The sequence below is a fragment of the Antennarius striatus genome, chromosome 21 (assembly GCF_040054535.1).
Source record: "Antennarius striatus isolate MH-2024 chromosome 21, ASM4005453v1, whole genome shotgun sequence".
NCBI lineage: Eukaryota > Metazoa > Chordata > Actinopteri > Lophiiformes > Antennariidae > Antennarius > Antennarius striatus.
This window is the reverse complement of record NC_090796.1, coordinates 15,027,796-15,051,750: the sequence shown is the minus strand read 5'-3', so window position 1 is coordinate 15,051,750 and position 23,955 is coordinate 15,027,796. Positions and strand designations below refer to the sequence as shown.

Below are 23,955 nucleotides of genomic sequence, written 5' to 3'. Positions count from 1 at the left end.
CGTTTTTTTGTTTGACATTTAATTATGAATCATATCGTTTAAGTGGCTTCAAAACCTTTAGTTAATAGCAGGTCTATTGGTGCTTCTGTCACCGGTGTGGTTCTTTTTGGTTGTTATCAGATCACACACACACACACACACACACACACACACACACACACACACACACACACACACACACACACACACACACACACACACACACACACACACACACACACACACACACACACACACGCAGCAGCTGTTGCTGCAGCCCTCGTGTTGGGATGGAGACCTTCAGCTATTGATAGTCTGCATCTGCCAGGGAGGACAAGTGTGACTGACATGAATGGAGTGTTAAGACTTTGATTTGGTGCGTTTGATACACAATACGCTTCACAACTGTTTGGTTACGCTTCCTCATCATCATCATCATCACAGATCCCAGCGCCACTGGTGACGTGTCAGTGACACATGATCTTCTATAGCTGCAGATAAGAATGTACTTTATATTTAGATGTATATCTATAAATTCCCACCTTTTACAGATGAATGGATCCATTAAAATGAGTTAATTTGTATTGGATCTGGATTTATAGAGGATGTCATGTATGTCTTATTATGCTGTATATGTACGGACGTGTTGACTGCTTAAATTTTTCTGTACTTCTAATCAGAGACTGTAAAGTCTGATGGTGGTTCTGATAGTTATTACCATGTAGCTAATGCTCGCACTTTCTCACAGTAGTTACTTTATTTCTATATCACATTGATTTTAACCCGTTACTAAGCTGCAAAAATTTTGAGGCAGTCTTGCGACAAACGTGACTTATCTCAGACACCTGGAGCCAACACTCGCCATCGTTACACCAAATTAATCATGTATTGATGCAGCCATATTGCACAGTGACCCCTTTATATACAGTGATACCTCTACTTACGAATGTCTCTACTTACAAAATTTCTTAGGAGGAAAATATTACCTCTACTTACGAAAGAAATTTCGACTTACGTAATGTAAAAGCACAGTATCGGCTGATACTCGAATCTCCCACAGGTACCTGAACGCAACATTCTCATAGCTGCTCTGCCATTGGCTATTACCTATTACGTATCTTCCTGGCATCCCGTTGGCTAAGAGGGATGCCACTCCACCTCTGTGTGGAGCTAGAACGGTGCTTATGGAATGTATTGGCATTCCGCACTTGACCCGTGAGGTAGTCTGATAGTTTTGCACAAATATAATAACTTTTTGAGTACGTATTCGCTATGGACCCCAAGAAAGTGATGAAGAGGAAAAGAAAAAACGAAGAAAAGAGTTTTTTTGTCCATACAAACAAAGCAAGAGATAATAGAAAAGCATGAGAAAGGGATGCGTTTGTTTGATCTCGCCAAATGAATATGGCCAAAAATCTACAATCGACACGTTATTAAAACAAAAGGAAGTTTAAGGAGTTTAAGGCATTGCGTGGGTGGTTGGAGAAGTTCAGAAGGAGGACTGGAATTCACTCTGTTGTTCGGCAACGTGAGATAGGAGCGCATGAACCAAAGAAGGCAAAAAACAATGAGGACAGCAGTTAAAAGGTAAATGACCGTCAATATTCTTTACTGTATTCTTTGTTTTTTTACGTTATGCACAACTCTTTGTGTAATAATGTAATTGTAACATGTATTTGTTACATGTTTTGATGAATTTTTATGCTTTATAAAACATTTATGTCAGAATATTTGTGGGCTTGGAACAGATTAGGGCATTTGTATGGAAAATGCATGTTTACTTACGTAATTTTCTACATACGTAATTTCTTCCGGAACCAATTAATTTCGTAAGTAGAGGTACCACTGTACTCTGTATTTTGAGATATCCTCACCTTCTGTTCAGTGTACAGGTGTTCCTGTGGACCCTGTTAGCGGATGCCCACAGAAGCAGAAAATATCTGCTGTTTGGAGATACCAGCGGTAGCAAGATCACAGCTAAACCGCAAAGTTATGTCTCTATTTGGCTACTTTTACACTTATAATGCAGTAGCACATGAGAAATATAAGTACAACAAAGTCTAATATGTTGTATTTGCGACATCTTGATTTTTGTCTCATTAATAGACATGTTGAACATTTTTTGGTATTCACGATCCATTTCAGTTGACATATACAAGCATTTATTTACATAAAACAACACACCCAAAAACAGTAATAAGACATCTGGCCCAGCGCACCTTTCTTAGCTGGTGCTGGGGCTACTTAAGACGTACAATACGGATCGTCAGTCCAGCTTGAGTGCTCCTGCGCATATGCCGGGAGTTTCCTGAGGATGAAGTCCACTACGTTGGACTTAGAGTGAGCCTCGGCTGAACCTGGTCACATAGCTGGCAATGACCTTCTCCTTGTCCAGATGCTCATACTGGGCAGACAGATTCTCTGGGACAGGAACGGCCGACATCTCATTTGTGTATGGCATGGGGTCCACCAAGACTGTGTCATATATGAGGTCCAACACATCAGCTCAACCTGTTCAATAAAACACAATGACATATCTTTAGTTGTATTGATATTGTTTGATTTGCTTCTTTGTCAAGAAAAATTGTGTTCAAAATACATCTTGGTACTTGCTACGATGTCTCTTTGAGGGTCTCTTTACAGGTGTTGATGAAAAAAGAGAGGAGGGGTCTGCCGAGGATGTTCCAACACCAAAATCTTTGCAAGACACAGTTGCCTGAACAGCTGTAGAAACAATATTTAGAAAATATGTCTATTTGACCAAATTTATTAAAAACTTATTGTATGGAATATGATTTATACATACCTTTACTTCTATAGTGGCACTGAAGAGTCTTGACCGACAGTTGTGTGCCAACAGAACGAGTGTCCACTGGGTCAGTTTGGCATGCCTTGTCCCTTGATACTGGTCGCTCTATGGATGCACTTGCCTGTATATAAAAAAAATGTTGTATAGTTAAATTCAGTGAGGAATGCTCAGATGTCTATAGAGGAAAACAAATAGCCACTCAACAAATGTATGGCTCAAGAGGCAACGTGTCAGGAAAGGAGTCAGCAGGCATCCTTTATGCCGAGGAAGAGGGACACTAATCTCAGGACACTGAGGGGTATATGTGCTCATGTTGTAAAATACAACTCAGGATTTGCAGATTGTATGCATGGTTGCAACACTAAAACAAAAGGATGCAAATGCATTCTCCAGCCCCCCCCTGTGATGAGCCTTGAATTCCAGGGGGAAGTAACAACCTTCCATCTTTCTTTTTCCGACGGAATTGTCTCTGAGAGGGAGAATCTAACAATACTAATGTTCAGATTTTGGATAAGGAGGACAGACCTAAAAAACAAAAACAAAAACAAAGCACAACTCCCTACATAGCTTAGCATAACTTGACTTCATGCTAACAGACAACAGGAAAAAGGATCAAATGTAAGACCAACTTATGTGTGTTGTAGCTAGACAATGTAGGCACAAGCATAACTCGATCACCCATGCTAACATACAATTGCAAAAAAAAAAGATGAATGCGGTGAGACTTACCTGTGACCAGGGCGAAGCTGCTCGGTCCCGTATGGTTGGGAGTGATCCTGAAATGAGGATCAGTCTCGAAGCAAAGCCCCGTCTGAACAGACCCTCATTGCTAAAACAGGCTGGAGTGAAGTGGTTGGCACACACAAACAAACGTGCAGTCAATGTCGCCGGCACATCGCCATTAAAAATGAAATGCAACCACGGTCTCTTCTGTTCTTCCATGGATGGAACGGAAAACAAACACTGGTGTTGACTTTTACAATCAACAACTGAGCAGCTGTTATGCCTCCTTCTACCGAACGCCATCTCAACAGACTGGCTGCTAGCTAACACCGCTAACACAAACATGGCCACGCCTTTTTTGGCATGTCAACCAATCACCATCGTCAATCATTCTGTCCAATCACGGAGAGTCTCTTGAAACGTAACCAAAGGCCATTCTAGCAAAATCCGATCGTTTTTATTCGGTCCTGGCCATTAATTCCTAAAAGTCCAAATATCTATTGATGCAGGAAGTGTTTGTTTACCAGATTCTAGGAGTTGGTCGGGTTAGGGAGGACCACTATGTATATGTAGAGACCTGAAAAAGTGTGATTTTCATAATAGGACCTCTATTGTGAAGGCTGTACAGCCTCCTAGCGACCACTGAGTGAAATTACAACTACAACGTCAATATAATTGTGATTCTAGATCATGAGTGATTTCTCTACAGTATAGGTAATTAGTAAATGAAAAGATTAATAGAAATTTCCAAGTGAAAGCGTACTTTTAATCACCAGAACATAAAATTAACTTCAAGAAAACAGTTAGTTTATTATAAATAAGTGACTGTGTCGTGCCACATCATTAGAATTTATGGTGTTATGATTTGTCTGGATTTATTTACGCTTATTTGAGTGAACACATCAGCATGAATTCTGTCTTCCTGTTTGTCCTCTTCTCTTCTGCGTTGGGTAATCAGAGTTGCTGATTGCCAAAGCGAAGGTTGCAGCAACAGTTTCCATGTAATTAAGGCTGAAGTAAAAAAAGAACTGTGGTTTCAGACATTACTGCAGACATGGCATCAGCTGCCACCTTACAGGCATCAACGTGACCTCAGCAAAAGATCAGCTCCAACCTGTTTGACAGTTTTGAGGTCAAAATGAGCAGATTTGACAAAACTACTCCATCTGGGTGTTTTTCATATTCAAGTCGATTATCAGGTTTATTTAGAAGTAGATGTCTGAACGTGTCTTCCTCCAGAAATGATCACCATCCAAATGGAGGCAGTTTGAAGCACTTAGCATAGCAACATGACATTAAAAGATTTAATTTAGCAGGTCTTTTTCCTTTAAGGCAATATATTAAAAATCTAGAAATAATATGAGAAAAGTTTATTATGAATAAATGTTTTTCCAGTGCTTCTTTCCACTACAATTTATTTTAACTTTTCGTCATTAGCATTAAGTGTGTTTTGATTTTATTGCAAATTAGCAAATGTCAGCTGAAATAAGAGCAGCGTGGTTTATGGTTCAGCTAACAGCCAACAGAGACGACCCACAGGCAGCGTTTGTTCTTTCGAACAGGTTTTATTTGGTAATACTGAATATTTTGTCCTTTTGCTGGACTTACACAAAGCATCAAACACATGCACAGTCCTCTATTCACACAAGGTTAGCCATTTGTCACCTCTACACCCCTCCAGAAAGGATTAATCTCTCACTCTCACGTTACTCCAGCGCAAGAGGACCTTTAGAGCCCGACACTACAGCTACGGACATCGGTAGACGAAAACACACAAAAATCATGACACACTGGAAAAAATACAAAGTAATGCAAAAACGGGAAGAGTTTACTTTTAAATTATGCCCCTATACTCCATCATATATATATTTTGTTAATGCAGCTTGAGGTGTATAAAACAGCACTGTAAACTTGCTTTCTATGACAGCGATCATGATTTTCTTTAATAATTGGAAGGAGCGGGAAAGATGAGCCGAAGCTAATAATCAAGCGTGTTAAGTCCTTATTACTCCTGAAATGAACCGGATTGTGAAACCTCTGTTGGCATTTACAATCAACAGGCAATACGAAGACACTGAAATAACACCCTACAGGGTCGTTTTCCTTCCCTTTCACACATAAAATCTGCAAAAAGATCCCCTTATATCCAAGATATCCTTGGATATCTATATCCTTCACTGCAAATGCTGTGGTTCTTATCCTATCTGGAATGACAGTGATAGCAGGAATTAAGCTTGTGTGAGTGAATACAGACCAAAAAGCAACTCAAATGAAGCACAATCTGCACCTGAAGTCCATCAGATTGTTCAGGCTGTCGTCTTTACTGGGATTCATCCTCAAAAAGTGCAAAATCTAGTTCTAAAGCAGTAAATAATTATTATTAAGTAACAACAAAAGTATATGCATAGGTACTGTACAGCTACATGGAGAGGGTGACGAGGAGGTGAGGAATTTGGGATATTTCTAATTTGTTTTCTGTTTTACCTCACGTGCGGGTTTAAATTTGGAGCGCTTGCCTTTTAGCGGCATAGACTGGTCCAGTGAGGCCTGTGACATCACAGGCTTCAGTTATAAACCGCGACAAGGACAGACTTCCACCGAAAGACTCCAGAGACGATGAGGCGAGCAGCGTTTGAAGAGAGCGACACAATCATTTATAAAAAAAAGGCAACTTGGAATTTGGCTTTGGAATAAAATGGAGAATGAGGTAACAGAAGTGGAAACACGATGGGTGATGGATGAACGCCACAGATCAGGGATCGCTTGAAGAGCAGAGGTGAGAATTTACATCCTCCTGACGCCAGCCTCAGGAGGAAGTGACATCATCACTCGACCAGTCTATGTCTCATGATGCTATCTGATTGGTTTCTACAGACGCCGCTTCTGACAACAACCTCTGAGCAGCGTCGGAAACCGATCGCCGCCTCCTGACGACACACAAAGAAGGGCTAAAGGTTGTTCTCAGAGCAGCAAGTCTTTTCAGTCACATTAGCATTTTAACATTTTATATATAAAAAAAAAAAATCAAATTTGAATGGGATCACTCAGATCTATTTTATGCCAAGTTGTGCAATGGGCGCTCAGCTGTGCCGCCAGTTTAAGGCTCCTCCCCATCCAGGAACTCCTGTTTGGGCGTTGAGACGCCGCGGTACCAAGAGCAGGAGTTGTCCGCCCTCTTGATGCAGGCGAAGTTGTTGGCCTGGCGTCCGTACACCTGCTTGTCAATCATGAGGTCCGTCCACAGACACTCCTCAGGGGCGGAGATCTCACAGGGCAAAGAGGGGCAGCGCACGATCTGCAGAGACACAACACAGCGACCCGGTTCTGAACCCACAACCAAACCAGGAATCTATTTAAATGTATATACTGGCCTTTTCTGTTATTTCTATATTTCTATTTCCTATTTAATTCTATTTTTATTCACCACTTCATTTCTCTTTGCTTTGATCCGTCTTTAAGTACGTTAACTTTGTCTGTTAACGTATAGTACTTCGTAAACTCCTTCTTTAAAGGTTCTACACAAATAAAAAGTACTATTATTATACTGCTGAAGTACATTTTCTTTAAACTTCTGTTCTATTCTGGACATTCAGCTGCACGACAACGACTTTGCTCTGAGGGTTGTCTGGTGATGACATCACAGGTCGGAACACGATGTACAGAACAAGAAAACGGCGTGGACTTCACCGGGCATCATCACAACAGGATTAAAAAAAAAAAAAATCCCTTGTTGTTGAAACAATCCTGAAACTTTGGCGGCAGCGACTGCTGATAAACGGGACGTCCTCCATGGCGTGTGCTCAGCGTTCTCGTGTTCTTGCCGTGTTTTTAGACTCATGTCTCATCTTGTCTGTTCCGTCTCTTTCTGTTCTCTCAGGGAAGATAAAGCTAGACCCCCCCTCCCTCCCTTACCTTGCACTGACATCCCGTCTCGTAACGCAGGGTCAGGCCCTTCTTCTGGGTGGTGGTCAAGGAGTCCCAGGGCATGATGTAATCACACAGGGTCACATGCATGCTCCCGTCGGCCTCAGCCTTTCCTGGAAAAGAACGGAGCGAAATTAAAATCACCACAAGGACAGAAAATTCAGACAAAACAAGATTACGAAGAGAGGAAAGTTCCTGCTGCATCACTTTAAGGTCACGTCTGATAAGAGAGTCGGAGTCAGACAGGAAACGCCTTCAGACACGACGAACGCCGCCGTTTGTTCCACGCATGAGTGGCAGCAGTCAAAACAAGACCATATTTCCACTTCACGACTGCCTGCGGAGCAGCTCTTGACATGTTGAGCTCTTTACAGTATGTCCTGGCAGACGCGGCTGACTCACGTTTCGCTGTAAATCTTCCGACTGTTAACTCTTTGAACCAAAGAGAGAGAGGGGTGGGGTGGGGGTTGTGGGGGTGTCGTTTTAAAAGATGCTCCGGTCAGCAGAAAGCTGACTGTGTTTCCCATCGCTCAAGTCCTGCATCTTGGAACGGAAAAGAAGGTCTGAGAGCGAGGAAACGCTGGCTTCAGCAGTTCCTCCTCTTTACTACTCGATATGTAATTAGGGTCCAGCGTTTGTGGGTTCATGTGTCTGCGATGGGGAAACCAGAGTGAGCATGACATCATGATGTCTGCGCCGCTTTTATTAGCAATACCACCCAGATTTATTAGACAAACATTAAAGGAGCAGTTTGAAAATTTGGGAGTTTTACTCCTGGAAGGTCGGAGGAAAGGTTTTCAACGCTAAGTTAACGTAAAATGAAAAAAAAAAAAAACATAAGACAAAAAAAATAAAAATATGCACACATGAACAACTGATGATGGTCCACCAAAATGCTGAAGTAGATTAGTGATGAAATGGTGATGAAAATACTGAGGTTTGTGTTTCACCCATCTGATAAATTGTAATGATTCTGCAAAATCATTGTGGTTATTGTGTAATCGCAGTGATTGTGTAATAATTGCGACAGGAAGAGAAACGAAATCAAAACAGAGAAGTCAGACTCGTAAAAATCAGAACTAGTGAAGACGTGTCGCACGAAAAGACGTGCAGGGTTGTTCCACCGTCGGGGTAAAAAACGTCAAGGTTTCTCGTTGGGAGAGAAGCAAACATCTTTTGTGTGATAATAAAGTCGACGCATCGAACCAACGACCAACCCAACATCCCGCCTCACCTCCAGCGAGGAGAAGGAGATCAAACTGTTCTCTACAGACGAGGTCACTCCCTGTCTCCACAGCGTTTACCCACCAGCGTGTCATTACCCATAATCCATCAGCCTCCACCTCCTCCTCAATGCAGGTCTGTTTACGTCGGGTTCTTATCGTCCGTCTGCGTTTTTATCTTAGTTTGTCCCAACTCAACTTAAAGCAGACATGTTTGACTGGTGAAAACAAGCAGCTGTGTTTCTACACAACAAGTCAGCAGTCATTAAACACACACACACACATACACACACACACACACTTCGTCCTGGCTGGAGGTAATAACAGCTTTGGTCTTGTTGTTGATTCTACGTTATTTTTCAGGGGGGTGGCCCGTTGGGTGTCGTTGACTAGGAGGAGGACCTGGAAGCAGCTGCAGAAACGGTTAACCGGACTAAAATGATGGATCTGGGATTTCAGAGTTTAGACACACTTTCAGAGTGAAACGGTGACTTTTAGGTAAAAGTTTAGTGCCCTACCACAAATTTAAGTTCATCCCGATGTTCCATTGGCTAAAAGTAGTGACGATCAGTTGATTAAAGACCCGAGTTAATGACAATAAACAAAAAACAGATAGCAGCTGCTTAGCTTAGTTTAGCATAAACAACAAAATCCAGAAATACACACCTGAGATCAGGTACTCCTTCTTGCCGTTGGCATCCAGGTCAACGCCGCAGACGGCCGACACGGGCGCAGTGAAGACGGCCTCGATGTCCTGGTTGGGCCCCTTGAACATCTGGAGCAAAACCAGTCCGGGGTCAAAGGTCAGAAGGAAGCATCCAAAGCAGAGCTGAGATGTGCGGCCGCACTCTTACCTTGATCTGTTTGACCTCATACTGGATCCTTTTGATGGGGTTCCCGTAGATATCATTCCCAGAATCCACCTCTCTCTGTCCGACCACCTTTGCTCGAATCACTGCAAAGGAAAAAAGAGGAACAAGGTTTCAGGTTCAGGTCAGAAGATCCACCGAGGATCATCTACCAAACCATTCATCTGGTCTGCTGTCAAAGAATTAAACCCTAACGGTTGACATCAAAACAACAAATGTGAATATTTTCCAGATATTTGATTTATTCCACATTTCAAACAGAACTAGGAAATAAAAGAGACCAATCAGATCCGACCAGCGGAAGTTCCTCTCAAGCAAACGTCTCCAGTTTGGTTCCACCTTGATATTTATGCAAATATGCAGCAGTTGGAGTAAACACATAAACAAACACACAAACACAGCGGTTCACCTGGCTGCAGCTCTTTCCTGCATTCTTCCCAGTCTTTCCACTCATTTCCTGACCTCATTCCGAGCCACAAACTAATGAACGCCGCCGAGCAGCGGGACACAAACCCTGTTATTCACACAGGACACCATGATGGGAGCTCATCCGGTGGTGCATATTTATTTCATCCCCAACACCCCCACACACACCAACCCACCCCCCCACCCCTGTAATGAAGCCCTGGCGGATGGGCCAGTCTAAACAGCATTCACAGCGTGATGCTGAACGCAGCACGACCGCCGGCGACCCGCAGGTTGATCCTAAAGTCACCTGACCAGCAGCAGTCAATCAGCAACCAGGACCCCCACCCACCCATCCGCACCCCCCCTCCCTCGCCGTAAACCGCCGAGTGACCCACATTCGCTCTGCCCCCCTTCCCTCCCCACCAAGATGAACGGCTAATGACTTATACATGCGTATCAGTTGCATTACGCAATGTTTTCCATCCAAAACCCCTTATAAACACACACACACACACAAACACACACACACACACACACACTGCTCAATAATATGGTTGTGGGTACTCCAGCGACCACTAAATCATCCCTGACGGTTCTGGTGTGGTCCAGCGGCTCCAGACGTATGTGGGTCGTCTGTTTAAACGCTCCTTCACCTCCACATGGGAACAGGACCTGAGCCTTCATGGTGGCGACTGGAGGAGAAGAGAGGAAGAGGAGGCGGAACCAACGCCATCACGATGATGACATCACTGGCGTGCGCTGATGCTGCGGAGAATCGGAGATAAATTGGGGTTGTTTCTTGATTCCCGATGATTCACGTTCAGCGTGTTTCATGAACACGTGTGTGTTGTGGCGTGATGACCGGAATCATCACGCCACCCGCCCTCAGGCCCGTCTGACTGGGCAGGGCCCATCAGGGAGGGGGGGGTGGGGGAGTTCCCCTTTTGTGGGCGACAGCTTAGACGGAAAAGCAGGATGTTTGTCCCAGGCTCGCCAACATGTGTGTGTGCGATGGTGTGGTCAGCTCGTGACACCGCTCGGTCGTTGTGGGCGGCGGTCTGACCTGCGGCGTGGCCCCTGAACGGGCGACGAGCGGGAATCCGTCGCACCAAAAAAAATAAACACGGGTTGTTGTGTCGTTGCTCATCGTGGGCGAGCAGACAATGAACTCCTTTCTCCTTTAAACACTCCTCCAGCTTCTCCTCCAACAGCCCTTACATCCTCAGCGTTACCCACAATCCTCTGCCAGACTGGTCTGCAGTCTACACACACACACACACTGACTCACACACCCTTTTATAAACAATGCGGACACACACCTCTATGGCGACACGTCTTGGATCTGAGACCTGGTTGCGGAGTCACACCTGAAAACAGAGTCGCCATTTTTGCTCTAAGAATCTTCGAGGAGGGTAAAGATGGAAGGAAAATGATCCACCCTCCTCTGGAGATCAGGATTATATGTTATTCATGAGCTGTTCTCAAAAAGTTAAACGAATTTAAAAATAGCTAAATCCAATAGATTTTAATGTTAAATTATGAATCTCACAAAACTAAACATCAGTGATGCTTTGGAGCTGCTTTGCTTCCTGATCCTCTGGAAACCTGCAGCCTGTAGATGGATTCCATCAAGGATCAGGAATCCTGGACCATTCTAGAGAAGGAAACCTCTAGTGGGATCCGAAGGAGGCGGCTGCAGCAGGTAAAGCAGGAATATTCCAGAACTGGGGGCCGTCGTCTGCGAGGAATGAGATAAGATTCCTCAGGACTCCGGATCTGTATCAGGTTTGCAGCTGAAGGATCTCTGCTGGGTCTAGAAAAAGTTTTAAGGGACTGAATATCCGGAGCTCTTATCCAGCTTGTATGTGGAAGTGTGTGGTTTCTCATTCTCTGCATATTTTACCTTTGACAGGAACTTTTACAGCTTTTTTCCCTGAAACACACCCTGGACTGACAGCCAGATGTCATCCCTACACCCAGAGAGTGTGTGTGTGTGTGTGTGTGTGTGTGTGTGTGTGTGTGTGTGTGTGTGTGTGTCTGTGAGCGTCCACCACGCCTGGCAGCAGGCCTGCAGTTGTCTATTCCAGTTGTGAATGCTTGTGTGTGTGTGTGTGTGTGTGTGTATGTGTGTGTGTGTGTCCCTGCATTACACCGGAGTAAAAGTTGGGAAAATCCCAGCAGCATTCCTGTAATTCCTCCCGGTACCACCCCTCACAGGAAGAATCAGGGCAGGCATGGAAATAGAAAAAAAAAAAGACGAAGGAAAGCGTAACATATTCTGCGGTTGGGATTCAAACCAACCCCCCTCCTCGAAATCTCACATTCTCCATCCCTTGTCCTCCTCCGGGCTCTTTCCCCTCTCCTGTGCCACGTTGCCCTGCAGGATCCAGCTGGAGCTCCTGAGGGTGAACTCTCCTCCAGACCGGAGCCTCCTTCCTCTGGGAGAGTGAACGTTCACCCCCCCAGCTCCAGCTTTAAGGAGACTAAATCAGAAGGTCATGAGATCTATTAGAGCCCAGAAAGGAACATCTGCTGCTTCAGCTCATTTTAAGAAATGAACCTTGATTTGGACTTTCCTGTGTCCTTCATTCCTTCCTTGTTTTTGGGGACGCACGATCAATACGGTTTGATTCCTAAATGTCTACTTGCGCATCTTAAAGGTCAACATTTCTCAGGATGGTGTGATAAAGTGTGACAACTGAATCTGCGTGGATTTGCAATCTGAACGGGCCTCCACCAGTCTCCAACCTCCAAGCGGGCTCCGGGCGCCTCCGCTCGCCCATTCAGAGAGCGCAGGAGGCGGACTGAGCGGCTGCGAGCGCCCCGTCAGATGTGGAGAAGACTGGACGGGCCAGGTAAATAACAACAACAACAGCAGCAGCAGCAGCAGCAGCGGGTGCTGTACTCACCCACATCCGCGTTGCAGTACGCCTGTTGCGGATGGACCGGGGCGCAGCTGCACGCCTCCGCCGGCTCCTCAGCGCGCCACAGGACGAGCAGCGCCAGCGTGCAAAGGACGCCGTTAACGGACAACGGCATGATGGGGATGCGATGATTTCCAACCCTCTTTGTTGTTGTTGTTGTTGTTGTTGTTTGCTGTGCAGATGCGTCGCAGTCTGGATCCGGCGTCCCCCCCTCCGCCTTGTTCGTTTTTTTAAAATATTATTATTATTTTAAATTAACCGACAACCGACGTCAGCAACTCCGGATATTCTGCGCGCTCAGCTCCGGTAGAATGGTGAGACTTCTCCGTGGGCCCCCCCCCAGGTGGGTCTGGTCCTTGCTGTCTGGCTTTAAGGAGTGTTTTCGTTCCCCTCCGATCAAGCGGCTTTATAAAGCGGACCGTGCTGCTCCGCCTCCCGGTAGTACCGTCTGGACCGACAGGGGGCGCTGCAGCCCAGTCTGAAGCAGCTGCGCCAGTCCGGGGGCCACGAGCTCCCCGGGGCCCACAGACCTGCAGCACCTCTGCTGGCAGGGCTGGAATGTAGCGGAGAGCGTTTACTCGAGTACCGGATGTGTACTTTAGCACACCGGAAGGAGCCACTTCCCTTTTATTAACGTTACACCAGATCACTCACAGGTACATACTGTTCTCAACTTCTGAACCACACGTTTTCTTAACATGTTTGATTACTTTATGAAGCACAACCTAAATTTAAATTTGAATGACCTCATATTAAAAGAAACGTTGTAAATATTCAAGTGATAAAACAGGATCCACAGGATTTTTGAGAGATTATTTTATAAAAATCTAATTCTGAACAGGTTCAGTCAAACTTGTATGAGTTTTTTTGAGTTGTCTTTAATATGAGAGAACATTTCATGAAGAAATTAATCTAATCCAACCCGTCTGAATGAAGATAAAAAGCACATCATGACCAACAGCATGATGGAGGCAGCAATGAGCACAATTCAACTCATATTTGTTTTTAATGTTAAACTTTATTTACCTGTGAGGCTGGTTGAGTGTAGCCCCATGTGATGAAATCTTCAGGAAGTTGTCAGTCCAGGTGGATTGTAGCTGTAGTCAATGAGCCACATTTACTGATTCCATCACTCTGTCTCGGTGATGTCATTCCTCCTCATAACTCAAGTTAAACCAAAATCCTGACAACCTCGTCAGATTAAAAAAAACACAACAAGACACTTCATTTCAAATAATTGTGTGGTTTTAATCCGATTTATACTAAGGATTGTGGCAGGAGCCTCGTTTACAGGTAAATCACGATTACAGGTTGCACCAGAACTACCTCCACCCCTCCAGAAGAGGGCAGTGTCCTCCACCTTTATCTCTACATCCACAGCTCTGGGCCTCAACAGTTCATACATGCACGTTTATAATGTCACCATAAATTCAATACCAGTCTGAAAAGACAAAGTAGAATCCAGCAGTGTTGTAGTTCCTGTCACGTCGTGAAGGCACAGTTGTAGGAAAGCTTCGACAGTTAAGACTGCCGAGTCATGATTCTAACACTTTTGGCCAATTGGAACAACTCCAGTTTAGTCGCACCAGCGTTAATCTGGCATAAGTATGATTCCTGAGATATAATCGTTTGGTTTTTCAACAGACATGACCTCTGACCCCAACTCAAGATGAATCAAGGATGACCGAAACTACCATTAAAAAACACGAGTGACCAAAAATCACCAATTTCTGCCTGACTAAAATGTGAAAACTATTTCCTGATATCCGCCATGAGACCATTAAGATGAATGACATCCACAGATGAGGGAAGGCCGTCCAATCAGAGGCCTTTGTTGAAGTAGACACGCTGAATGGCGTCGCCGTACCGGGACACGATGGAGTCTCTCAGCTCGGGCTCCAGGTGAGACACCGCCATGAAGCTGGAGGAGACAGAGAGAAGGAAGAGAGGGATCAGGGAGACGGGATGATGGACAGACGGAAAAGAGAAGAAAAATTTGTCAGAGCGTAGCGTGAAATATTAAACAAGCAAATGCTGGTTTAATTGCTGATGATTCTGAATATTACGATCAAGAACTTTTCCACCATCCTTCACAAAACAGGTAGATTTATCAGTAGAAGTTGAATTGTGGGTAATGTAGGCAGATGTATTCATTAGAAAGGAGAACATGTTGACTCAGAGTTGTTTAAAATAAGCCCATCAGGCTTGTTACCATCTCTGAGGGAACAGAGAGCAGGCAGTCGGCACCATGAAGATCAAGCTTTAAAAAAAAGAATAAGAATAAAGTTAGATTCAAACCATGAAACCTTTGTACACATACAGATCTCCCCTCCCTGCTCTACTTACAACACTCCCACCATCATCACTTGAATCGGCCCGTGGAGGAAAGTGATTCTCTGTGAGGAGAGACAAAACGTGAGGAGGGACACAAACTTTCATGTTGGAGACTTCAAAGAAGTAAAAAATTCTGACCTGCATGAACTTGAACTTCTCCATTCTCTGCATGATGATGGGCATGATGACTGAGGGAGGAGAAGAAGACAGGAGTCAAGACAGGGAGAGGACGTCTGGGGTTAGTCAACGTGAACTGTACATACTCATTCCTGGTGCAGCCATGGTGATACGAGAGATGACCACCTGAGAGATGCCTTTGACTGCTGCTCTCTACGGGAGATGTTCAACAAGGTTTAATAGTGACGCATGAAATGTGAAGGAAATACTGATCGCTAAAGCGCGTCCACAGCTCTCACCGTGGAGTGGCCCAGCTTGTTCCCGTTTTCATCCGTCACAGCGATGCCACTCAGAATTTCCCTGAAACAAAAACAACAAAATGAAATGAAGAAAAGCAGAAAGCTAGCTGACGTATGCTAGGTGCTAGAGGGAGGATGAGTAACAGGTTTCCGTGCAGAGGTTGTTTTTTTTAAATAAGCTTTGCATAAATTAATCAGAGCACAAACAGAAACACAGCAGGACTCACTGTTGCCTCATCATAGGAATGTTAACACAGTTGGCTGCTGCTACCGCGACAAAGGGGACCCAGCGAGCCACGAGGGGAGGGGCTTTCTGTGGGATGGGGAGACAGATCGGTGTTAAGACGATGTCTTCTGAATGGATCGACAGCCCACTGCTAACCATGGTAGATAGTCACTGGCCGGAAGTCTCCTCAAGCTAATACCCTGCTAGTGAAGTAAAGTATTACCTCAAGATGAGTGACTCCACATACTGTCCATATTTTTGTTCGAAATATGAGGGAAAATCCAAAACAAAAGTACAAATACAAGTTGTTTGAGTTATAAGTTGTTGGACTTACAAGTTCAGTGACGGAATGGATTAAACTTGTATGTCAAGGTAGGACTGCACTCAGATCCAGCACCACCAAGAAAACTAGCGAGAACTAAGAGAGGTTGGATTTAAACCACTACAAGTCACTTATGTATCTGTAGCAATATTCTGTAGTAGAACTCCATGATGTCTTTATCAGACTACCTCATTACTTATCTGCTCATTTCATTTCATGTTATTATGAATCTAAACTCATTATTAAGACACAGTAAAACAAGGGTGGTAAACAGTCGTATAAAACAGTTTGTGTTGTGCGTGTGTGTGCACACCTTTGTGTAGAGGTTGAGTCCGACTGCCGTTGCTAAAGCTGTGCTGGTCGCTGTGACGTAAGCGACTCCGATCTGCCTGACAGAAACACCCCGTTTAACTTTAGATTCAGCTTTGTCCCGCTGCTGCCTTCAGCAGTCACTTCAACCTGGAGTCGGTTGACGTGATTCCAAACCAAAGGCCTCAGATCTCTGCAGTAGGTTCTTACTTGGGAGTGATGGGGGAGGCAGCGTTACGGTTCGTGTAGTTGACCAGAGCGTTGAAGGACTGATTCACCCACTGCCAGAACACCACAGCAGGAACAGTCCTGGACACAGACAGACATGAACCTTCATGCTATCCCCATCACGATGCGACCAAACACTTCGGTCGCTCCTCCGTACCTGTAGAACTGCAGCATGAAGCCGGTGATGGCCATGCCTCCGGGCACCTGGAACGACATGCGGCCGATGATATTCATTCGGTCACCCGTGTCTGGGTGGAAGGCAGAATCGTAGAGCTTCTTAGCGTAATGGAGCTGCTCCACTGTGGTGCCTGGAGGGGTGGATCCCGCCCTGAGGAACACCAAAAACATGAAGACTGACTTCAACACCAGCTACATACAGAAACATTCATGCATGGACTGTTTTCATAAAGCTTTTCCCATTTTCAGTTTCTGTCTCCTCACCTGCAGCTTTCGACCAAAGCTTTGGCCTCATCCAGGCGCGAGTCGGGTAAGACGGCCGTCCGACAGTCTGTGATGTTGAAGAAGTGTTTCAGTCGGCCCATAAACGTGGACTGATCCCATCGCGGAGCATCAATGTCAAAAGAACTCAAAGCCATTGTGGTGTTAACAAGCAGCCCCAACTTGATGCATGAAATAGTGTCCGTCTGCAGGAGGCGACTCAGCAGCTGCAGCTGAAAACTGAAAAAAAAAGATGGTAATTAAATATACTGCAAAACAAAGACATTACAGGAGGCCTGACCTCCTGTGAGACGGAACTAGCCAGGTCTGGTTGAGTCCATGATGCAACAAAACAGCTCCTTTGAACCTTTGAACTCCAATTTCTGTAACGAAAGCGCACGTTTATCGATAACACTGGTTGATTGATTAGTTGTTCAATGGAAAAGGAAGTATTTAGATTGATGATTCACATTTAAGTCATTTTAATCTTTAAGTAACAAACATTTGCTGCATGCACATTTTCAAATGTCAAGATTTGATGCTCTTCTTTGTTTCATGTCACTGTTTAAAAAAAATCTTTACATCTTAGAATCTGACCAGCACTAACAAGACACATTAGTTTGTTTTAGGGTTTAAGGAATTAAAGAAACTGTAAGTTCAGACCTCCAGGTTTCCCATCAAACCAAAATTTGTTAAAATTATGTTATTCTTGGGCTGGTCACAGTCGTTTTGGTGCTTTTTATAACAAATGTTCCATAAACAGCATGCGTAAAAGCAACTTGATCTACTTCAATCTAACTGGTAAATAAAGAAATACATCTTCTAATGATTTATGTCCTCTCTAAAGCAAAACTATCTGCATCACTTGGCTTCAGCTTTTCCAAAGTGAGAATTTCATATTATTTATGATTAATTGGTCACAAGAAAAAGAGACTAGTTTGACAATTCCACCTTGTGCTGAAGAAAATATAAAACATTATAAGTTTCAGATCTTTGGGGCAAAAGTATTAAAAAAGTGAATCACCAGAATAAACACTGGAGTCCTCAAAGGAGCCTGAAGGTTACTGGTTCAAATTTATTTTACAGCTGCTAAAACAATTAGCTGATTAAACACTCAGCATTAGAACTAAGAGCGTTTTTATGACTTTTTTTTTTTTTTTTGGTGGCCATATTTCACATGAATTTTTCAGAGGTCAGTGAGCAAACTATTTTTGTTGATGTCGCTTAAAGTGAAAGCAGTGGGTTGTGGTGTGAACCCGGTGGCGCTGCAGCCCCCTCCCAAACACCTGGACCTGCTGTTTGCACTGGGTTTGAAACCCCACACAGGCTTGAGCAAACAGACTCTTCTCCTCGCAAAGAATTCCTCCGAGCCAAACTTCCTCTAGAAATCATTGACCACATCCTGGTAAATGGTTCCACTGGTTGTCATTCTGGGTGTTTGCAGCTTCAGCATTTTTTTTCTTTTACTAAACCCGAAGCTGCTGACTGCAGCCCAAGATACTGAAGCACCCCACTGAGCATCCTCATCATAATGTTACTAGTAATTTACTGCAGTTATTCTACAAGGCCTCACAACAGAAACACAACCTTTGTGGTTAATCTTTCACAAATATAGGGTGCATGAGAAGAGGATTATATCAGTGCTCTCTGGAGGCTCAGTCCGGCTGTAGCTGGATTGTTTTCTTAGCAAGTAGGACGAAGGTCTGCAGAACCTAAAGGGAACCCCAGGATCAACAAAAGTCAATATTACCACATCTGCATCAAGGTCATGCGTATGGGCTCAAACTAGGTCATCAAAGAAGGATTTTAAAAACACACAGAATATGACAATATTAAAGCACATGCTGTAATGAAAATGGTCAATTGTTCAACTGATTCTTTGCTTACCCTGCAGAAAGTCTGAGAACTATGAAAAAATTCTCCTCTCTGTTTATCAGCGCCAAGAATGCAGTTGCAAAACAAAAAGCTATTGACAATGTAGATAAGGCAAAGGAAAACCGTAACGGTCACATTTAAAAAGAAGAATCAGTCAGTTTGGTATATTTTAATGATAAATTACTTTGGAGAACAACAAGCTGCTATAAAGACTGTCAGTGAATGTTGTGGTTCGTAACTAAAGCTAGAAAATACAATATAGGACGTAATTTGAAAGAATTCATATTGAGGTCACAGAGGTAGCAACAATCAGAAGGAAGCTATGCTGTGAATCATATCTTCATCTTTCAATTTACTCAGGAGCAACATGTATTGAATGAACTGAGAACCTAGAGAGACATATTGAATGAACATCGTGATGTATTGAGGAAAAGTTGCAACCAGACTGACATCACGAAATCACGAAGAAAATGTTTACTGAGATTATAAAGTTAGAAATGGGGTCAGTTTCTCATCAGCTTCTATACAACCAGACATCTTTGTCTATCATAGTCAACTTTATTTTCAAATGTACCATAAATGGTTCCAATTCCTCAATGGAAACATCTTCAAGCAGAATAACCTCAATGACTGATTTACCATTTTAGCAATTTTCCAAACAGAAACACAAAATAGTCTCTAGTTCTTATACATGGGGATTGTTTTTTTCTGCAGACACTAATGTTAGCCACAACTGCAGGATGGTGAGAAAGGTTAGCATGAACATACTGCACTTAAATTATTTCAGAGAGGCTGGACAAACTGGATCTGCAAGGTTGGATCTGCATATAGCTCTCATCTGAATACAACTCCAGACCAGCTTAAAACGCTGATAGCCTGTTTTAGGCGTGTATCTAACATGTACAAGTACACATCATATTACTGTACACTCATGTCGTGTCTGAAACAAAGTGAGATCTGGATCAAACTGCTGTTACAGTGAAGACACATCCAAAGTGATGCAACTCACCGCTCGGCTTGCCAGCGGAATGAGACTGCAGCACCGACATGGAGCCAACAACCGACCGAAGCATCAACACAAGGGGATGTCATATATGACGATAAATACAGAAAACTTACCTTTGTTGGTCTGTTCTACCACCCAAAGGAGAGCCGGGTCATGTCTGTCAAACGTGCTCGTGTGGCACAGTGGAGTCCTGCGCACGTGGCACACGATTGTCCAATCACGAGCCGGGGCAGCTCCCTACGTAACACCCGAAGGGTGACAACCAACACTAGACAAATAGTACAGTAATTATAGGGGTTTTTTTAATAGTAAATAAACGTGAAAAAAATTTAACCACTTAATTATCTCATCTAACGGCTACTACCTACTATTTAGTAGTTTGTAAAACTCTTCCACTTTCATATATTTACAAGAATAGCCCTGTAAAACTGTCCATTGTTATGCTAACTGTCAAGCTAATTACCTCTAAAAGACGGGTTTTTTGTGCTTTTGGTGAAGCAGCGACTTCTGTAAGTTGTTGCAACATCAACGAAAAATAAATATCCGTTTATTAAAGTGTCTTAACTAAATTTAATCCATGTTTAAATCCATATTTGAATACCTTTTAGCAAAGAGCTAACGACATCAACACCCCCCTTCCTCCACAATTGGACTCGCGCTCGAGTTTTGTGCGTAACTGTGCGTCTGACGTCACTCCCCTAGTAACCCTCGGCAGCGTCTCCAGGAAAGAAGGCAACAAGATGGTGAGGTTAATTTATCGGAATAATTAGCCATTATGCTCTCGGACGAAGTTTTAAACGCACACATATTCGACTTTGGTAGCTCTTCCCCGAATAGAGCTGCTCTTTAATGGCCACTGCTGTCCGCAATGTTCCGAGAAAAACAACGAATTGCAAAGGCTGCATTGTTGCTTCGTATCAGTGGAGATTAGCATTAGCTTACGTGTAGCTCATATTTGCGTACCGTTATGCAGCCCATTGAAACATTAGCCGCCAAGGCTAAAGAAAGCCGAAGATTGTTCGACTAACTAACTCTGGATCTCATTTTATTCTCATATATTTGCACCGTTCAAACATCTCTCTTGGAATAAAACACTTCCACGGCCTTTCAGTGAGGAGCGGATGGGAAGAGGAGCATTTCTACAATGGCGATTAGCTGCAGCAGTTCTCCCATGCCCCCCCCCCCCTCCTTCCCAGAGGAAAGTTAGCGTCTCATCTCATGGCTGTTTGTCTCTGATCTTTGCAGGGATTGCTGTCCATTCTGCGTAAGCTAAAGAGCACACCGGACCAGGAGGTGAGGATACTGCTGCTGGGTCTGGATAACGGAGGGAAGACCACCCTGCTCAAGCAGCTGGCATCCGAGGACATCAGCCACATCACCCCCACGCAGGTATGGAGGAACGTTTCATCACACAAACCCACCAGGGTGGCCTCACCCCGTGGGGGGGAATCTTCTGCTCCCCCCCACCAAACTTTTATTGATGTGTTTTTTTGTTGACTTCAGGGATTCAACATCAAAAGCGTCCAGTCTCAGGGAGTTAAACTGAATGTTTGGGACATTGGGGGCCAGAGGAAGATCAGACCGTACTGGAGAAATTACTTTGAAAACACAGATGTGCTGGTGAGTAGAGAAATATTACACCACATATTTATGTTCATTGAAGATCTGTTGCATACGACTCAAAGAGGAACCTTTCTTTTCAGATTTATGTCATTGACAGCGCAGACAGGAAGAGATTTGAGGAAACTGGTCAGGTATGTTGTTTTTTTTGTGTCCTGATATCCTGAAGAGATGCCACTTAACCTTGTGTTCATTATTCTCTTCTCAGTGAATAATCTGGTATAATTATTACATCGTTAGAGCAAATCATACCTTAGGTTATCAAGCCTTTCACGTTTCTAATCATGCACAATTAAATGACACTATTGCCATTAGAATATTTCCTTTATGGATTTACAATGTCAACAAGAGTGATTAAAAAAGTGTGTATTCTATGACTGAAATTAAATCCTTTTAAATCACAGGTAGTTAAATATTAAAGGTGAGCAGCTATACCTGTCTTGGCCTTTGTTTTTGTTTTTTTGTCATTCAATCCAATCCAATCTTTATTTGTTGAGCACTTTACCACAACCGCAGTCGATCTAAGTGCTGTACAGGCGAATTGAACAGGACAAGCTTTAATTTTTATGACTAAACTATCGTCAGATTTTGAGTTCAATTTTTGGTTTTACCATGTAGCATTGGAGGTTTCTAAGTGACTGTATGTTTAGGGTTAGGGTTGACTTAGAACGCTCTAAAACTCTTGTCTCCAAACGCTTTCCATTAGCGGACGACACCGACTTTGTACAATTCACAGATGATTGTGTGTTGTAGGAGCTGGCTGAGTTGCTGGCTGAAGAGAAGCTGAGCGGCGTTCCGATGCTAATCTTTGCAAACAAACAGGACCTCCTGACGGCCGCCCCCGCCTCTGAGATAGCAGAGGGTCTCAATCTGCACACCATTCGGGATCGCATGTGGCAGATCCAGTCCTGCTCCGCTCTCACCGGAGAGGGGATTCAGGTGGGTGCAGATGGGCTACTGTTTTGTTCTGTCTGAACTACAAACAAATTATTGATGGTGGTTCTTTTTCTTCGATAAAATGAACCTGAGTATTTCATGTCTAATGCAGCATATCCTCTTCCTCTCATACGCTGCTGTCTCTTGCATTCACTTTTAGGAGGGCATCAACTGGGTCTGCAAGAGCGTCAACTCCAAGAAAAAGTAGCTTTGCTTCAAGTCGTCTGCTACTCAAGAGGAACTGACTCAGCTCCCTCCTGAGCCTTAGTGCTATGGGATATCCCTGTGAATGTAAACACACTACTAATCCAACATGGACTCAGAGTTTTTAACCCTCCTGCATCACTGGATCTCTGTTTTTAACCAATCGCAAAACATCTCTGTAAAGTGAAGGGACTCTAAAGGGAAATCAGCTCCACCCAGATGACCCCCATAACCTCCCAGTCCCAGCCGATCCCCGTCACCATCCATGGCCTGTCAGGACATCAGAAATTCCCATTCCACTGCTGTCTCTTAATGGACTTCCATCATTATCTTCTTAACTCTTTTTTTCCACAGGTTGACATTTGTAGTTGTGTTTTTTTTAACCATTCCACAATCGCTGTTAGCACTTTTTGCTGCTGCGGCTCTGTTTGAGGTGAGGTATATTTTTGTAACTGTTTATTTATGGTGAAGTAGAAAGTAGAGTGCTTTCGACCAACAGCTGGTACGTGTGATTTTAACTCATGTCGGAGAAACGGTCCAACTGTCCCCACTAAAGAACGATCCTCTACATGTTAATATGTATAAAAAAAGACAACATTAAAGGGTTAAGAGCGCTCCATTTTTGGATTAAATGTAAATAGCTTGGCCCCGAGTTCACTTATATTCTATGCACGTGTTATAGAATATAAGAAACGCTGTTGTACTTTGTAGTCTATGATGTTGGAGTGTCTAATATTTGCTGGGAGGGTTTTCACAAGCTTAGACGTACTGTACATCATGATGCATTTCTCTGTGGTCTTTTGGCTAGTGAGGGGATTCACCCTTTTGCATTTCCTTTTGATATTACTGAATGTAACCGGTCCAGAACTGGAGGTACTGTATGTGAATAAAAGATGAGAAAAATAAGGAATAGATGCAGCAGTTCCTTCCTGCAGTAACCATGAGACATTTTGGTTTTTTTGTGATTCTCTCCAGGCTTTAGTGGTCACACACTCGCAGCAGGTGGAGCAGCTGTTCATGACAACCATAAGTTTGTGACGAATTTTCTGTTGGAGACAGCAGCGCTGCTAAATTTTACAGCACTGGACTCTTAATAAATCATACTGGGATTATGATGGGAATTAGAATTTTATATTTCTGAAAACAAAGCTCAGCTGCTCTGGGAAACGGGTCCTATAATTA

The 23,955-nt window shown here is 43.7% G+C and overlaps 3 protein-coding genes and 1 long non-coding RNA gene across 6 annotated transcripts; 1 reads left to right on the top strand and 3 right to left on the bottom strand.

Annotated features, from left to right (window-relative positions):
* Window positions 1-1,585: 1,585 nt before the first annotated feature.
* Window positions 1,586-4,027, bottom strand: LOC137588544 (uncharacterized). 2 transcript variants are annotated; one of them, XR_011034063.1, is made up of 4 exons: window positions 3,518-4,027; window positions 2,786-2,909; window positions 2,589-2,703; window positions 1,586-2,490 (listed from the first exon to the last, which is right to left on the bottom strand). It is a non-coding gene; the product is annotated as an uncharacterized lncRNA (long non-coding RNA). The 2 variants fall into 2 exon arrangements; XR_011034062.1 differs by having other exon boundaries at window positions 1,587-2,703; window positions 3,518-3,995.
* Window positions 4,028-5,056: 1,029 nt separating this feature from the next.
* Window positions 5,057-13,247, bottom strand: timp2a (TIMP metallopeptidase inhibitor 2a). Its single transcript, XM_068305526.1, has 5 exons — window positions 12,845-13,247; window positions 9,513-9,613; window positions 9,325-9,433; window positions 7,424-7,548; window positions 5,057-6,806 (listed from the first exon to the last, which is right to left on the bottom strand). Exons 1-5 carry the CDS (start codon window positions 12,972-12,974, stop codon window positions 6,609-6,611), a joined length of 663 nt encoding a protein of 220 aa, XP_068161627.1. The 5' UTR covers window positions 12,975-13,247; the 3' UTR covers window positions 5,057-6,608.
* Window positions 13,248-14,484: 1,237 nt separating this feature from the next.
* On the bottom strand, window positions 14,485-20,682 carry sfxn2 (sideroflexin 2). 2 transcript variants are annotated; one of them, XM_068305237.1, is made up of 13 exons: window positions 20,615-20,682; window positions 20,127-20,281; window positions 17,136-17,372; window positions 16,852-17,022; window positions 16,677-16,775; window positions 16,471-16,546; window positions 15,837-15,922; window positions 15,610-15,670; window positions 15,457-15,523; window positions 15,332-15,381; window positions 15,206-15,255; window positions 15,072-15,119; window positions 14,485-14,780 (listed from the first exon to the last, which is right to left on the bottom strand). In XM_068305237.1, exons 3-13 carry the CDS (start codon window positions 17,288-17,290, stop codon window positions 14,681-14,683), a joined length of 963 nt encoding a protein of 320 aa, XP_068161338.1. In that variant the 5' UTR covers window positions 17,291-17,372; window positions 20,127-20,281; window positions 20,615-20,682; the 3' UTR covers window positions 14,485-14,680. The 2 variants fall into 2 exon arrangements, with proteins under 2 accessions (XP_068161338.1, XP_068161339.1); XM_068305238.1 differs by having other exon boundaries at window positions 20,127-20,250; window positions 20,615-20,669.
* Window positions 20,683-20,723: 41 nt separating this feature from the next.
* Window positions 20,724-23,679, top strand: arl3b (ADP ribosylation factor like GTPase 3b). The gene is made up of 6 exons (XM_068305375.1): window positions 20,724-20,756; window positions 21,259-21,402; window positions 21,517-21,633; window positions 21,717-21,767; window positions 22,387-22,572; window positions 22,730-23,679. The coding sequence occupies exons 1-6, from the start codon at window positions 20,754-20,756 to the stop codon at window positions 22,775-22,777; spliced, it is 549 nt and encodes a 182-aa protein (XP_068161476.1). The 5' UTR covers window positions 20,724-20,753; the 3' UTR covers window positions 22,778-23,679.
* The last annotated feature ends 276 nt before the right edge of the window (window positions 23,680-23,955 follow it).

Excerpts from the sequence above, each read along its gene's own strand:
- timp2a (XM_068305526.1), bottom strand. The coding sequence starts at position 12,974 with ATGCCGTTGTCCGTTAACGGCGTCCTTTGCACGCTGGCGCTGCTCGTC. Across the intron at positions 9,614-12,844 it reads GTACTGCAACGCGGATGTGG|TGATTCGAGCAAAGGTGGTC; the intron begins GTGAGTACAGCA and ends TTTCCTTTGCAG. Across the intron at positions 6,807-7,423 it reads AGACGGGATGTCAGTGCAAG|ATCGTGCGCTGCCCCTCTTT; the intron begins GTAAGGGAGGGA and ends GTGTCTCTGCAG.
- sfxn2 (XM_068305237.1), bottom strand. The coding sequence starts at position 17,290 with ATGGCTTTGAGTTCTTTTGACATTGATGCTCCGCGATGGGATCAGTCC. Across the intron at positions 16,547-16,676 it reads GCCTCCCCCATCACTCCCAA|GCAGATCGGAGTCGCTTACG; the intron begins GTAAGAACCTAC and ends TGTTTCTGTCAG. Across the intron at positions 14,781-15,071 it reads TCTCTGTTCCCTCAGAGATG|CTTCATGGCGGTGTCTCACC; the intron begins GTAACAAGCCTG and ends TGTCTCCTCCAG.
- arl3b (XM_068305375.1), top strand. Across the intron at positions 21,634-21,716 it reads TTGAAAACACAGATGTGCTG|ATTTATGTCATTGACAGCGC; the intron begins GTGAGTAGAGAA and ends CTTTCTTTTCAG. Across the intron at positions 21,768-22,386 it reads GATTTGAGGAAACTGGTCAG|GAGCTGGCTGAGTTGCTGGC; the intron begins GTATGTTGTTTT and ends TGTGTGTTGTAG.